The sequence below is a fragment of the Convolutriloba macropyga genome, chromosome 8, assembly GCF_964194025.1.
Source record: "Convolutriloba macropyga chromosome 8, txConMacr16.3, whole genome shotgun sequence".
Classification (NCBI taxonomy): Eukaryota; Metazoa; Xenacoelomorpha; order Acoela; family Convolutidae; genus Convolutriloba; species Convolutriloba macropyga.
In genome coordinates, this window is record NC_134475.1 from 50,678,021 (window position 1) to 50,695,317 (window position 17,297).

A 17,297-nucleotide genomic window follows, 5' to 3' on the forward strand; every position below is an offset into this window, starting at 1 on the left:
TTCCATAGAGCTGATCCATAAAGTACAGATGTCGCTTTGAACCTGAAGGAGCATGCATCGGATCGTGTTTCTTAGTTTCAAGAGATCTTCTAGCTTGATGAAATTTGCAGTCGATATGATCACTTCACTTCAAGTTTGAGTGGATAATGAAGCAGAGATCTTTATGAGTTTGTCCAGAGAGCCCAATTCGCAATCAATTTTGATAGGTCGTTTGAAAATAAGAGATTTAGTTTTTGTTATATTTGCCAGCATGCCATTTTCTAGGTTTCAGTTATATACGTGTCAAAGGTCGTCGACGAAGTTTAAAGTTTCCCAAATTTTTTTCACTTGCATTTTCACCGTTTTAAAGTTGATCAGCGAAGGTATTAGAGTAAATCTTAGTTTTCTGCCAATTATAGCAACATCAAGACAAATTGGATTGTTCTAAGCCTTTGTTACAAATGGCCCAGATATAATATCTCGCTTAAAAAGTCTGACGCTGAAAAATTTAATTCCTACTATTGAACAAAAACTACTTTAGCATGTAATAAGTATGCTTTCCAGTGATTGGACCACATGTTAAAATCAAATCTAATCGTATTCAGGCTCTAAATTTCTATTATACAAAAATCAAACACCCAGTAATTTTAGTCAGCATTAGGAGAGCCCGAATGCGATTGGGATTAGAGATTATAGTCCCTGTATGAAAATTAAAAGACCGGGCATCACGATAGAGTTCTGTGGATACATATTACAATCGTCTATACTTTTTTCAACCGATGGATCTATTCTGTACCCCAAAAACCGTTAATTATCCCCATTAAATTATGTGCTGTTCATAGCACCTTCCTATATGTAACAAATTGCACAGTCGCGATGTGGGGTCGGATGTAGAAGTCTCATGCCCATTGAGCTGGGGGGTGGGGGTGGGGGGGGGGGGGGGGGGGGAGGAGTGATGGGGGACAGAATAGATCAAAAGCAACCACCAAATATTGCCTTCAGGTACTTACTACAGGAGTAGTCAATGGTGAAGAATGACTAGAAAACTAAATCTGTTCAGTTCCAATTTCCATTTAGATCTCAAAGTGTCCATATTCACACGAGAGTATACAATTAGAAAAAATACAAAATACCACTAAACTGTTTAGTTTCATGTCTATTAAGCAGCAGCTCTCTTCCACAAGTATATTAGCAAGGCTCTGGTTTGAGGGTCCGAGGTTGGCGAGAGGGAGTGTGGCTTCTATTAGCCCCAATATTGGTGTATAATTCAATAACAGTTTGATGAATTTACTGCAAATTTCTGGGCCTTCATGTGTAGTGGAATTAATCTTTCCAAACACCGAGTTTCGTTCCTAAAAATTTTACTCTTAACTTTCATTTTTATAATTTGTCGCTTTTGATACTTAGCGAATGCAAAATTGTAAATTTTCTTAACGATTCGATACAATTGCTTTTCATGGTAAAAAAAGTTCTGCAATTAAGAGAGGAGTAATAGTACCAGGAACGAAATGTTCTCCTTGGTTCTTTTTCGCAGGTATCCTAGGCGAATAATGATGCACGTGTATAATTGAATGTAAACTAAAATCATAGAGACAAATCTAACATAGAATAGAGAGCAAGAAAAGAGAAAAGTGTGAACAAACAAACAAACGAATTGATGAGATTTAGACTAATTTGAAATTTATACAAAAAGGACTTTTTAGCACGCGAGAGGTTAGAGATCAGCGAATAATAATCATCACTACAGAAAAGAAGAAATTGAGAGAGAGAGAGAGAGAACGAGAGCCACAGGTTATACATCTACAGTTTGCATCCCATAATGTTTCAATGTTTTCGGACTCTTGAGATCACTTGCTTTTTTAACTTGAACCATAAAAACTCTTTATACTGGACCGCTTAGTATCGTGGACCGCCATTATAGTGACCCTACGAATAGGATTCGGTTTTATGCTTAGACCTTAGGAACGATGCAATGGTACCACAAAGGCCAGTACGTTTGCGGCCTAATTGTTATTGGTATATGTTAATATACTATCCTCGATATAAACGGGGGTGAAATCGAGTGATCAAGATTCCGAAGATAGGTTGCATAAAATAGCATGACTAGGTAGCATGGATCAGACAAAACCCGAAAGGAGAAAGAACGAACATATTACCAACACTTGTATACGTTGAGTGAGGAGCCCACATATATAATAAGGTAGGGTAATTGGGGCGTAATCGCTATCATCATGATCAACATAATCAGCCAAATAGGTCAACTGTTTCAGATTAATCCAACGCAAACTTCGCTTTTCTGTAGGCTGTTTGCTAATAGTCTCAACAACTTGACTTGCGTTTCATTCATCTAGTCACGTGACTTAAGTCAAGCTCTTGACAATGCATCAAATCGTTCAAACGAAATATCACCTCATTCTGGCAATATGATATTAGCTAGAATAAGCGAAGCACCCTTACTTTTACACCCTTATAATTAAGCATATAATTTGTAAAGGCTAGTCCTGCCTCTTATCAGTTTATTCAAACATGCATTAATTTCTTCACATATAAGGTTATGAAAACATCAAAAAAATAGTTCATGATGGGGGGGGGGGGGGGTGTTGTCTGAAATCTAGCAAATTCTGAAAAGTTGACTAGCTGCTGATTCTGTAAATTACACCTCAATTCAATCTACTTTCACTTCAATTCACAATCGTTTCTGCAGGTGATAGATACTATTTGTAAACATTTACATATCATAGCTAATAAGAAAGGCTTTCTACTAATGTACTGAATTAATTTTTCTGCACTCGCAATTAAGCTTGCATGTCTGTTTGCATTGTGTGTGGATTGGGGTGGGAGGGTCGAATGGACGGATAGGGAAAGGGTGAGGAAAAGGATGTACACTGTATAAACAAACAAATGACAACAAAAATTATTGGCTAAATCAGATTATTATCAAAATGAGTGAACAGAATCATACAAATGGATGAGAATCACCGGGAACATCTTATCTAGCCTTCTTTTAGCAGAAATCAGTCCCATGATATATTAACACTGGAGAGGGCCGCTGAGAAAAGGGCTTCCAAAAAGCCACTATTGAAAACAAGATACCGTATACATGAAGTAACAGATACCGCATTCATGAGGTACGGCTGTCATGTCAAACTTTCATTCCATTTAATTTCACAATCGTGGAGTCAAATTAGACAGGTAGATTTGCCCAAATAACCTAAATTTCTACCCACTTACAGTCATCCATTCGAGCGAACAATCAGAATTGCAGTTTGCATTGATGCATGGGTTAAGAAGAAACAACTGAATAACAATCAAACAAACAAACAAACAATCTGCTGCTGTTGTCTGAAAAGATCATATATTTAATGTATGTATTCTGTAGACTACTTCTATTGTATTGTTGTGGTCATCTTAATCTGCCTGGCTCTGCATGTCCTGAATTGATCAGGCGAAGAACTCTTTGGTAGCACTGGCAATGTAGTACTCGTGCTTGTACTTGTAGGATACTTTTGGCTCGTCTAATGCGTATGAGCCCTCGTCCTTCTTCCTCATTCTGTACACCACAAATATTGTGCATAGTATTGTACAAAGCAGACCAGCCAATGCTCCCGCAATCAACGCTGAAACAACATCTCCCACTCATATTCAAATAACTTAGACATCTTTGAAATTGGAGCACTGTTAATTGTCTCCGAAAAACAGAAACAAAGGTAACCGACCAAAGTCCGCATGAATTGCTCTCGAAAAGCTAGTCTTATAACTTTGAAGTTATTTGTTGTTCAATCATAAGTTACATGTTATAAAATAAAGTTTAGAATATACACGTTTCCATGTTGCTACCCATTACGACATAACCAATAATCTTAACATTACCGACTACTATTGGACAAACTGGTCTCAAATTACAGACGAAAGATTGAACTTGAAGTAACTAGCAGCCTAAGCTTGCTGTTTAAAAGCACTTTGAGCAGAATGAGCGAAAATCATCTTTTCAACTTGACTTAAAAATCACGAAATATTTGAACAGATCTTTTAGACAGCGCCCAATACAATTTAAATTCTTTGAATTTTGAAAATAGGAGCGCTATAATAGCCGGCTGAGAAGATGAGAGCGGCTATTAAAAACAACACATAGAGCACCCGAGACTACTCGTAGTCGGGAAATATAAACTCTTCCAAAAAATCTTGCAATACCAACAGTTCCTAATTAATTTACGTTAGACATTTAAATTATGTTCAGAACCAATGTTAAAAAACTGAAGTCAACGATCGATAACAGAAGTCAAGGTTCGAAAAGTAAGAAGTCAGAGTTCAAGTCATAACAAATTTGCTTCAGCTGAAAAAAAAAACCCGTAAAAATAACAGTCCTCTTCGAACAAAAAACCATACGTTTATAAAAAATAGTTTTTATTTTTGTTCGAGAACAATTGAACAACTACCCCAATGATTGCCTAAAGACGTATTCAATGTCTTGGATTAAAATTTCGAAACCACGCAACATAGCACATATTATGAAAGGGGATGTTCAAATCAGCAATCACGGTGAAATTAATCCCGGGCTGACAGATTACCAAAAAAAATTGCTATTGATTTTGAACCTTTACTACGCTGAAAAACAAACGTTTAAAAATTGAAAGATTTAAAACTTAAAACATAACCGACTAAGGTCCGGAGAATTACTCTCAAACAACCGGCGAGCAGTTAGCCTAATCAGTAGACAGGTACGCTTTAGTAAGGCTTGCTTTAGCTTATATGAAGGCGCGTGAGGTAAGCGCAGGGTGAGGGTGTGGGCATGCGGCTCCAAAACAGTTTTTGTGAATCGCAGACTTGGAGATAACCGAGCTTAAAGGCTCGAAGAGAACTTAATGCCCTCTGGGCGCCACCTGTTTATCCCATTTTGGAGAACGAAAAGTCAAATGGGTCGACAAAAAATCGGTGGAGCAAAAAATCGCATAACATAAGACCACAATACTAATATAATTGCGACAAATTTTGTTTGAAAAACAAATTGCTTTTTTTACTAAATAGGGATGCATACCCAACACGTGTCTTAGTTATGACTATAGTAAACTCATCAGAAAGTGATGCAAATAGTTGACCCCAAGCCACCAATTACAGTTATTAAAAAACTTAAGATTCAAAACATTTGATCAGAAACCAAAAGCTGAACTCAAATTAAGACATTTAAAAAGCTAAGAAATTATTTTAGAATCAATAAAAAAATCCATAAAGTTTTTGTTTCACTTAATTCTGCTGTCAAAATGTTGATTATCGGGAACCATCAAGATTTCAGTTGAGGAGAAGTTCCTTGAAATTAAATTTAGCAGAGGTCCACCATTAAGATTCAGTTCAACCAATAAAAAAAAGATAAACCGATAAACAATATAATTAAAAGAAACAGATCAAAATACAAACTCAACCCCGGCCAATTATCCATTTAATAAAATCCTAATTGCATTCCTTAAACAATTTTAAACTGCAGCAACAACGAAAGTCTATTTAGATTTATGAAACTTGCAAAAAAAGAGTTTTAAAAGAAAAGTGAGAAGTATAATAACAGCAACGGCCTTATTATAGAGAAAGAACATATATAAGACTGCAATGTTTTAGTCTTAGAATTATACTACATAAATATACTACAAAATAAATATACTACAAAACTCTGTTTTCTAAATAACCTTCATTTCGTTCGAAAACATCAAATTGCTCATTTTGTTTCGTTACACAGACTTAATATTAACAAATATTCTAAATTAGGAGTCTTCTTGACCTCGGAAAAGTAATATAATCTCAAGTGCCATTTAGAGATTGTGCAAATAAAACATACCCGACAGATTGCCGGAAAACAGCGGCCGTTGATTCCAATAAGCATGATTGGGATTGAAAGAATAGAAGATATTGAAAAAAAAGATTTTTGTACAAAAACATTTTTTAAGTCCGATTTATTTTGATGGCATTTCGTAGTTGAACTTAACGTACTTCTGTTTCTTAGAGAGAGGCTACAGGTGCTTATATCAATACCAATAAGCATTAGAGATGGTAACTAAGACTTATAGGAACGACGTTCAAATAGCGGGCATCTAAAACTGGGCTTTATGGGTTTATCCCGTTTCTACTTCAGACTACAATTTTTTATACTGACTCTGTTCATTTTGAAGTGCTTTGCTGAGCAACTGATGTTCAAAATCACTTTTAGCAGAATGAGAGAAGAGAGAAACTAGCCTAGAGAAGTCAAAAAGATATCACGCAAAATGTTGAAATTGCGACAAAATGAGGTAGAGCGAAACATTTTTTTTATTCGACGAAGTAAAAAAAAAATAGGAGCGCTATAATAGCCGGCTGAGAAGATGAGGGCGGCTATTAATCATTGTAAAAATTAATCACGCAATTCAACCCATACACTTCCATTGAGCTAAAACTAGGAAACAAGAGGAAGCGAAAAAATAAAACATAGCCAGCAGATCGCCGGAAAATAACCACCGTTGACGCGTTTGACGCATATCGGGATTAAAAAGAAAAAATAAATAACCCAATTTTTGTCTGCTTTTTTTCAGTAACAAAAAGTGTTCTAATTTGGCGTAAAGTTTCAGTTGGATTCTAAAACTATACTTAATTCAGCTTCTAAACTGAAAGCTGAAAAGCTTACTGTCAGCTAGCAAACACTCTAATGAACTTTGATAACCTAATTCTCAATGACTTAATGACCGCGCTTTATCGGTTTATCCCGTCTCTTTTGATTTTGATCTTTTGACTTTGACAGTATTCACCACATTGCGTAATTGAATGCGGGAAAGAATTTAAAATCCATTCAGTTGAAACAGTGAGTGAAGTAAGTCAGAACTCAAACATGAAAATCGTGACCTATTATAAAACGAAAAACGTGATCGAAAAGTAAAGCGATTTAAAAGGAGAGCGCCTAAATAATAGCGGTTGAGAGCGGGCGGCGACTATTAAAAAGCTGAAATTCCGAAAAATAGACAAAACTCTTAAAAAATAAACGAAAATGGGCCGAAATAGATTAATCCATTTATCCATTTTAGATTAATCCATTTATCCACTTTAATTATCCATTTTCCTTAACAAACAGAACTCACGGTTAAAATGTATCGAATCAAAAGACATCCTAAACCACTTAAACAACTAATTTCAACAAAAAAAAATCCCGGAGAAAAAAAAATGTTGAAAAAATGTCCAAGAGGGAAAAATCGCAAAAATAGCTCAAACTTCCATCTAAAAGTTGCTTCAATTTGCTTCAAAAGTTGAACAATGACCTCAAAGGTACTATTTCTAGCATAAATTATAAAAACTAAATACCCGCTTTGAAAAAGCCGCACGTGATCAAAAATGTCGCCTCGCTAAGCGCAAAATTTTCTCACCTACTTTTCTCGCTCTCTCAGAAAGATGCTTAAACAAAATCTCTCTCTCTCTCTCTCTCTCTCTCTCTCTCTCTCTCTCTCTCTCTCTCTCTCTGCTTGACTTTATATATAAAAATGACACTGCAGAGATTGGGTATTTTAAAACTTGCACCTGCGTGTTCGAAGCCATTAACCACTTGGTAAGGAGTATCAAATCCTGCTCATGGATGCAAAAACGGTTCAGGGCACTATTTTCAATGTGCCGACTTAGATCTGAAGAATGAAAACCAATAAAAATAGGACAGACACTCACCTGCAAGTGTGGCGGGATTTCTGAAAAAGTCCGAGGGAATTTCATACTCGACTTCAATCACCGGTTCATTCTCCCTGTCAGTGTTTCCACCGTTGTTAGTGGGCTCTGGGTTGCGCAGAAGGCCGTGCCCATGGTCAGTTTCAATATTGTTCTAAAAACAAACTTAAAATCGGTCTAAAAAGTTTGTCTACTAACACAAATAGAAGCTTTTAGCATCTTCTGCAAATATTTCGTACAGAAATAAAACCTTATGCAGCTAAAAACATAACTGGTCTATAAACTGATATCTTTATTTATCTCGATATTTTATCCTCTTAACCCCTCCATCTAAATTGTAACCAAGAGTTGACTCACCCCTTTAATAGGCGGCAATCTCTCTGCTGCGAATCTCCTCAGCTCATTCTCCTTTACCACTTTTCGCAATTCATCACCTGAAACAAACCAACAGTCAGATTTGATTCACCATTCGAAGAGATACCAACTATCGCACTTTGTTTTTGTTGCCCGAATTCAGAGTAAGATGATTTGAACAAATAATTGTCCGAATAGTATTTCTCAAATTATTTCTGTAAAAATAGGAAATTTTCAAAGACACAGCAACAAATATAAAGCTTTCACAAAAAATATACAGGAGGTCACTGAACTACAAGAGGTCATTATTCATAGGTTTTTTTTCAAGCAAATATAATTTCTGAATATACCCATTTATACGTTCAGTATAACTAATTAAAAACGCTAGATAATTTGCTGGCGCGAGCGAGCTACCTTTGGTTTCAATTCCATAATTCTCTCTAAATTCCAACTGCAAGCTCTTTCACTTTTTATTCTCTGGCATTGTTTCTATCAAATCACTCGCATCGTTCAAACCTTAAACTATTTTAAATTAATCATTTGGTTGAGTAAGGTAAGACACATGATCAAAATGTAGTCACGACAGGTAGGGGTAATTTAATTCAGAGAGGAGTTGTACACTAGAACACATTTTTGGGTGCAAAAAACTTTCGGCACTGGAGAGGTTCGAGCATGCGATCTCCGGTATAACCGTCAGAGCCCTTAACAACTAGGCAACACCGCCTTTTGAACTTCAAATTTAAAACATACCCGGCAGATTGCCGGAAAATAGCCGCCGTTGATTCCAATAAGTATGATTGGGATTGAACGAATAGAATATATTGAAAAAAAATATTTTTTAAGTCCGATTTATTTTGATGGCATTTCGTAGTTGAACATACTTCTGTTTCTTAGAGAGAGGCTACAGGGGCTACTATCAATACCAATAAGCATTAGAGGTGGTAACTAAGACTTATAGGAACGACGTTCAAATAGCGGGCATCTAAAATTGGGCTTTATGGGTTTATCCCGTTTCTATTTCTGACTTCAATTTTTTATACCGACTCTGTTCATTTTGAATTGCTTTGCTTAGCAACTGATGTTCAAATTCACTTTTAGCAGAATGAGAGAAGAGAGAAACTAGCCTAGAGAAGTCAAAAAGATTTCACGCAAAATGTCGAAAAAGCGGCAAAATGGTAAAGCGAAAAAAAGTTTGACGAAGTAAAAAAAAATACGAGCGCAATAATAGCCGGCTGAGAAGATGAGGGCGGCTATTAATAACAAGCATCAAATCAAGAGCGAAAAAGTCGCTCAAAAAATCAAGCGAGAAGAAACGAATGTAACGCCAAAAATGAACGAAAGACAACGAAACAAAAACAGCCGGTAAAATACCGGAAACATCTCAAAGATTCGTGCAATATAAGCTCTAACAAACCTAACCGAATTCAGAAAAATCAAAAATTAAAAACTTGGACACAATTTGCAGTTATTGCTGTGGGTTGGTTCGTGGGGCGGGGCTACATAGCTGGGGGAGGCAGGGATGGGTGAGTACGCACGGGGGTAGTAGGCAGTGGGATGTGTAGGTAGCCAGGGGAGGTGCGGGATAGGTAGGTAGGTGTGTTTTTGTGGGGGGGGGGTTGTAGTTTAGATAAGGAGGACTTATATTGGCTCAAAAATTCTCAAAATTGCCTTTTCACCTTGAATATTACCAGCAATTCCTATTTACTATTTTCTTAGCTACTGTTTAAGACCAATGTTCAAAAACAGAAGTCAAAGTTCAAAACGGAGGTAAATGGTCCAATAGAAAGTCAAATTTCAAGTCATGAAAAAAATCACTTCAGCTTAAAAAACACAGTATAATACCAATAATCCTCTTGGAGTCGTAAATAACAAAGCACTAAATATAGCTACCCTCACCTTACAGCTTCGCAGCTACAAAGTAGCAACAATCGATCGAACTCAAGAATTAGATAAAAATGGGTTTTCAAAGTCATCCAAAATAATTGGCGCTCACTGCACCTGTCAAGCTAAGGAATTACACGGCGCTAAATAACACTAAACGCATTCTATTTAATCGCATTGATTGACTTGATAAAACGAAGAAAAGCTGGCACAGCTCAATTCAAACTTCTTTATGGTTTCAAGTCATATTTTGGTCAATGTCTGTTAATTGAAACAACAAAATGAAGTGAGCAAATCACGTCAAAAACTTCTTGAAAAGCATTAAAAATTTGGGTCAACCGGCATACTTTGGACTTCGTCCATTTCCGAGGCTTGTAGAGCTCAGTCATCTGCCGCTCAATTTGACCCCTTTCAGTTTTGCCACGTGTTTTATCCTTTCTTAGAATTGAAATTCTTTTCAAAATGGAAGAAGATATCTTCAACAAATCACAGCTCCAATTAAAATCTGGTTCATGCCCCGTAAAGAAGTTGGGCACTCTAACATGCAGTCTGAGGCCACCATTAATGGTCATCGAAACATACCAGGCAGATTATCGGAAAACAGCCCATTTGATTCCCATGAAACTGATTGGGATAGAAAGGAAAAACAAATAAAAATCCACATTTTAAACACTTTTTTTTAAAATGCCAGTTATTTTTATTGGATTGATTAGTTGGCATACGCCTGTTTCTTTAATAGATGATACAAGGAATCGTATCAATGCCAGGAACATTACACCTCCTAAATAAGAGTAAGTAGAACGACGTTCGAATACTGGGTAGCTGCAACTGGTCTTTATGGGTTTAACGCGGTTCAAATTTTTTATTCGCTTTTCGACATTTACTCTGTTTTTTTTTGATCGCTTTACTGCTGTTTAAAAGCATTTTGATTAAAATGAGTGCAGAACAAAAATAGCGTGTAGAAGTCAAAAAATTTCGCGCAAAATGTTGAGCAATCTGAGAACTAAACCAAACGGAAAAATTATACCTTCTTAGACCAAAAAATCGCATCTGAGAACTAAATTAAACCGAAAAATCGAACCTCGTACCTTTAGGATGTCAGTAAGCTACAAACAATGGATTTGATTCTCTTTCACTCATAATCGCTTTTATATTGGCAAAAAATTTGTTAGAATCAGAGGAACTAAGATCGCTCAAGAATGAAAAACTGAAGCGTGAAGAAGTCACTGAAGAGACAAAGAATGTTCATGAACAAAAGTGCAAAAATAGTCAAGTGAAAATTTTGCATAAAAAACACGTTAAAAATAACTTCGTTCGAGAGCAATTAAAACTTCTATAACAAAAAAACTCTACTCTCTAATAGCTTTCAACAAATGATACGACTCATGACTTCGTTCGATGAATATTTCGGGTGGCCAAAAATAACAGAACTAAAAAACAGGCTAGTATAGAAAAGGATTAAAAAAGGGGGTGTGCAATAGCGGGGGTTAGAGCAGGGGCGAGCGGATAGGGGGAGGTGATCGAGCAAGCGCGTTGGGAGGGGTGCAGTGAGGGGGTTCCAAACCACAAAAAAAACCAGCCTCTCACAGAGTCACAGTGATTTTATATCTTCACAGCAGCTCCGGCGATTTAAACACTTATGACGATTGTAAGTCAAATGGCCTGATAAAAAGTTGGTGGTACGAATAATTGCGATGAAAAAGAGTAACCTACCCGGCAGATTGCCGGAAAATAGCCGCCGTTGATTCCAATAAGCATGATTGGGAATGCAATAACAGAAGATATTGAAAAAAAAGATTTTTGTACAAAAACATTTTTTTAAGTCCGATTTATTTTGATGGCATTTCGTAGTTGAACATACTTCTGTTTCTTAGAGAGAGGCTACAGGGGCTACTATCAATAAAAATAAGCATTAGAGATGATAAATAAGACTTATAGAAACGACGTTCAAATAGCGGGCATCTAAAATTGGGCTTTATGGGTTTATCCCGTTTCTATTTCTGACATCCATTTTTGTACTAACTCTGTTCATTTTGATTTGCTTTGCTGAGCAACTGATGTTCAAAATCACTTTCAGCAGAATGAGAGAAGAGAGAAACTAGCCTAGAGAAGTCAAAAAGATTTCACGCAAAATGTTGAAAAGGCGGCAAAATGAGGTAAAGCGAAACATTTTTTATTCGACGAAGTAAAAAAACATAGCAGGACCTGACGTACAATTCAAATAATTTTCATTGACTAAACAAAAAAACTAGACCTAGAATAGCTAAGAGTGAATTGAGAAAACCATTTTAAAAAAAAATCAGATAAAAAAATAAGAAAAAAACAGAAAATCAATGTCAAAATGCCGCATGTGAACAAAAAAAACCACTACCGAGAAATGAAAATTTAATTCAAACAAAAAAGTAGGCCTACAATGAACTGTGAATAGATTGGGAAAACCACTTAGAAAAAATCCGATCCAAAAAATTGAAAAAAACAGTAAAAATCAGAGTTAAATTGCCGCATGTGAACAAAAAACCACTACCGATAAAGCGAATTTTTTTCAAACACCGTATTCTCACTCTACTTTAAAATCAGAGCGAAAAAATTTCACGCCGCAAAACCACTCGCTTTTTCACTCCATTTCCTGTTTCGGCGTGACCAAAATCACTACTCCAATTTGACTTCAAAAATCATGAAAATGTGTGAACAGATCTTAAAAAAAAAACATAGCAGGACAAGCCCTGGCGTACAATTCAAAGAATTTTCATTGACTAAAAAGAAAAACTAGACCTAGAATGGACTATAAGTGAATTGAGAAAACCATTTTAAAAAAATCAGATCAAAAAATAAGAAAAAAAAACAAAAAATCAATGTCAAAATGCCGCATGTGAACAAAAAATCCACTAGCGAGAAATGAAAATTTAATTCAAACAAAAAACTAGGCCTAAAATGAGCTGTGAATTGATTAGGAAAACCATTTCGAAAAAAATCCGATCAAAAAATTGAAAAAACTGTAAGAATCAGAGTGAAATTGCCGCATGTGAACAAAAAACCACTACCGAGAAACCGAATTTTTGTTCAAACACCATTTTCGCACTCCACTTTAAAATTAGAGCGAAAAAAATTCACGCCGCAAAACCACGCGCTTTTTCGCTCCATTTCCTGTTTCGGCGTGACCAAAATCACTACTCCAATTTGACTTCAAAAATCATGAAAATGTGTGAACAGATCTTAAAAAAAAACATAGCCGGAAGAATTCCGGAAACGACTCGAAGGAAAAAACGAACGCCCCTAACAAACATAAAACTTACTCTACTGATTGACCACAATAACTAACATAATGCTTATCCTACTGAATAACACTTGTCACTTTAAAACAAAAGAAAAAGAACAATGAAAAAATAACTGACCAGAAAAGACGATAAAGCACGTGGTAAAAATTTTACATTGAGTTGCAAGTTTAAAACAACTTTTGGCAAAAACCCGCGAAATAGGTTAAGTTTAATTTTGTTGAAACACTGCTATTTAAGACAAAAACCAAACACAAATTTCAAGTAGAATAAACGTAGGTAAAAGAAAGGAAATGAAAAACAAAACCAAAAATATTTTCTGTAAAAAAAACAAAAAAAATTGGCCTAAAATAATGAATCAAATACCATTATGCTGAAATCAAATCATTATTTCAAAAAACTTTTAATACTACATCTGGTCAAGTGTCCACCAATCCAAATCATTGTTTATTTATATGAGTAAAAACGAAGAACGAAAAAAATAGAAAAAAAGTTAGTGTTTAAGAAAAGTTAGTGATATTAGCATTGAAAAGTGCACTAAATATAATTCAACAAAACCTCTAGAAAAGCTCCTATCAAAAACTAGACCATTAAAAACTAGCAAAAAGCAGACAATCAGAAGAACTCAGCAAAAATTCCAAAAAAAACACGAAAATGTGCGGAACTCTTCATAAAAGTTACTCAATTATCTTTAAAAAAATGATTCAAAACTGAAATCAAAATCATCAACATGCATCAAGGACAACTAATTTGGACTACAGACATCCCCAAATGCTATAAAAAATTGAAGAACAAAGGGCAATTGAGCTTTTTTTCAATTTCACGGGAGCACATAGACCCAAAACACGTTAATTGGAGTGAATTAGTACTGGAAGACTTCGAAAACAATAGGAAAGTCGAACAGGCTGAAAAATTTTTCTAAGTTTAGAAAAAAAAACGAAAAACAGCAAAAAATTAAGAAAAATAATTCAAATTTTTTCAGTTTATTGTCATTTTTCTAAACAAAAAAATCGTTTCCAACCTAAGAGAATGTAATCACTTGGTATCTAAAAACTCAGTTACTAACATGCGTCTATTCAAAGCCATTACAAAGCATTATAACAAAACAAAACGCAAAAAATTGCTTAAATTCGACTAAAATTCAGCAAAATAGCTGAAAAACCAGCAAAATGGCATAAAAATCTTATTAATGACCAAAAACTTGCGAATCACTATTAAAACAACCCTAAGCATCACACAATAACATAATCAGACCTTTAAACCAAAAAATAACAAAAAAACGGTTTTAAAAAGCCGTATGTGAACAAAAAAATTTCGCTCGCTTAGAGAAAATTTTTTCACACATCAATTTATCGCTCTCAAAAACAGCGGTATGAACAAAAACCACTCTCTTTGCGCTCCACTCTTCAATTTTGTTCAGCACAAAAACCACTCCAAATTTTTTCACGCGTTTCATTTCCCGCTTTAAAAATCACTCCAATAAATTGATTTAAAAAAAAGGACTTCTCCAATACTTCTCTTCGAGTCGTAAAAAACAGCGCCCCAATACAATTCAAATTCTTTGAATTGTAAGAAAATAGGAGCGCTATAATAGCCGGCTGAGAAGATGAGGGCGGCTATTAAACAGCACTATTAAAATTGCTGCAACTTCTGTTTGAGAGCACTTAAAACTGAGTATAGTTTCAGTTTCTATTGCGTCGTGGCTATCACAGATGTAGTTGCGCAAACAATTTACATGTAAGGATGATTACAGATTAATTTGCGTTGAGATGATACTTTGTGCTCATACAATACCTTCTGATCCTTTAATCTGTTTGATGTTGTGGAAGAAACTGTTGCCTCCTGATGCCATTTTCGAAGTAACTCTGTCCAAGTAGTCATTCACATCAGTTGACTCTGGTATCCATACAAAAACACGGAACTTTGTCAGTTTGTTGCCACCTCTCTCTTTGGACTCTGTTGCGTCTCGACGACCTCGACTGTTGCTGCCTAAAGAATCCTTTTCAAACTTAGAAACCTATTTAAGAAATTTCACCGGCTCATTTCTGAGTAAAGCGTGATAAAATGCCACTTAACAGACAAGCAGGACAATTCAAATCTTCATTTACTTTTAATTTCACAATATTTTAAACGCTTAATTCAGCTAAATTAACTTCTCGGTAAACTCATGCAAGAACTTGACTCGGAGCTTTCTGTGAATAGAGTCCATATTGCCAGCGTGACTTTATTTTATAAGTAGACTCTATTTTTTCTACCTCAAATAATTTATTAAGCATAAAAGGCAACAAATATACATCGATGAACGAAACATTAAAGATATCTATATTTCTATAGAATATACCTGAATCAATTCGTATCTCGTTGATATCAATCATGGCTGGTCTGTAAGATTCTTTGGGGTTGGGACCACCATTGTTGTTTAACTGAAACAAACGCGCAATTCAAGTTATCTCCACATAGGGGCTAGCAGGTCTAGAGAGTCAAAACAAAAATTAAAATCAATTTCAATATATTTTTTACAAATAATATCATCGGAAATAAATCCACCGAGAAAAACAGAAGCTATACGCGCCGGTGGTAAACATATTGATTGTGAAAAAGAGAAACTACAAAAAATTCAAAACCTAGCGCTAATTCTTTTCAATAACATTTAGAGAGTCCAAATTTCCCCTAGCCAACACAATCTTCTGATCAGTTGCAACCATTTCGCCTCAATTTTTTCAAAAGTTTTTGCTATGTTATCAAATTTTGAAACAACAGTTATCGCTCGCCTATAAAAGCATGGTGCTTTTCTCACAACTATCTTGAGCAAAGAGGATTGATGTTTTTTTCTTAAAAAAGCAAGTGAATTTGAAATCAAAGTTAATTGAAAACCAGGAGGAAATAATAATCGAACCATCTGGCTAAAATTTTGCCATGAAAAACAAAGACAAAAAGTTTTCAACAATCATGGTTTGCTTGCAGAATGACACCGTGCATAGAGCGAACATAAATATTTTGGTGTTTTTTCTATTTTCCGTTTTGTGCCTCATTGATTATTGACATTATACGTTTAGAAAGGTTTTTTAGAAACGTACTTTCACAACGTTTTTTTTTGCATTGCAAACATCACAAATAAGGAGCCTTTACATAGCCGGCAGATTGCCCCTTGCAGCAGTAAAACCTACTTTCGTGACGTAGAATATAGATAGAAAATGATACAGAATTGAGTTGATGGAGTCGCAAACCTTTTCAAAGACTGACAGCTTTTCAAACTAAAAAAAAGTTGTTCTAAAAATTAAATCCGCGATATCAATTTGGATGCCATGCTTGATGATTGATCATTATATAGGAGTCCTATATTGACCTTGAAAGGGGTTAGAGTAATCTCAAAGAGGTAAAAACATCAAACAACTCAACTTAAAACTCACCACCAATTAGTTGAAGAAATAGCGTCACTCACATAAAAATAGCAAGATAGCTGTAAAATAGCGTCGAAAAAACGTAACGAAGAGCGTCAGACAACGAAACAAACACCAAAACCAAGGCCACAGCCTATATATATATAAACCGCCCAACGTCGGATGAATTGCTCCCGAACGACAGGTGGGGGAAAATTAAATTTAGGCGTGTAGCTTAGAATTTTGTTTATCGGTGGAAAAACTCGGACCCGAGCAGGGGGTTCGAACCCGAGACCTCCAGGATAACAGTAACACATCTTAACCACTAAGCTACAACGGCTTTCAGAATCAACCTCTAATAATCGCTTTTATATCAGCAACGAACTTCATTTCGGTATAAGAGCAATTGGAAACATAAACCGACAAATGTTGGAAGAATTGCTCTTGAACGACAGGCGAGGCAATTTAATTCAGGGTCTGTAGCCTAAATTTTTCTTTATGAGTGCAAAAATCCTTGACTCCAACGGGATTCGAACTATTGACCTCCCGAGCCTAAGTGTCAAACAGACAAGGTGAACTGATGAGGTGCAGTCAATTAAATGTTTGACATGTTCTGGAAACTTGATTGTAATACCGTGCTGTTAAATATTGATGCAGGGCAAAATCTGACTGCGGCACAAAACCACGCTAGCCTTCCTTTTATGCTTTTATAAGACATTGGTTGGGATACTATAATTCAGATAGTTCAACGCGTTCAAGATATTAAACC

At 35.6% G+C, this 17,297-nt stretch overlaps 1 protein-coding gene across 1 annotated transcript in view; it reads right to left on the reverse strand.

Moving 5' to 3' along the window:
- Positions 1-2,637: 2,637 nt before the first annotated feature.
- LOC142344808 (uncharacterized) overlaps positions 2,638-17,297 on the reverse strand; it is a 134,869-nt gene continuing 120,209 nt past the window's right edge. The window contains exons 4-8 of the mRNA XM_075396779.1: positions 15,490-15,571; positions 14,943-15,137; positions 7,999-8,075; positions 7,645-7,795; positions 2,638-3,596 (exon numbers count right to left, since the gene is read on the reverse strand). Of these exons, the coding sequence (XP_075252894.1) occupies positions 3,421-3,596; positions 7,645-7,795; positions 7,999-8,075; positions 14,943-15,137; positions 15,490-15,571 (681 nt within the window). The 3' untranslated portion in view covers positions 2,638-3,420. The remainder of the gene's footprint in view (positions 3,597-7,644; positions 7,796-7,998; positions 8,076-14,942; positions 15,138-15,489; positions 15,572-17,297) is intronic.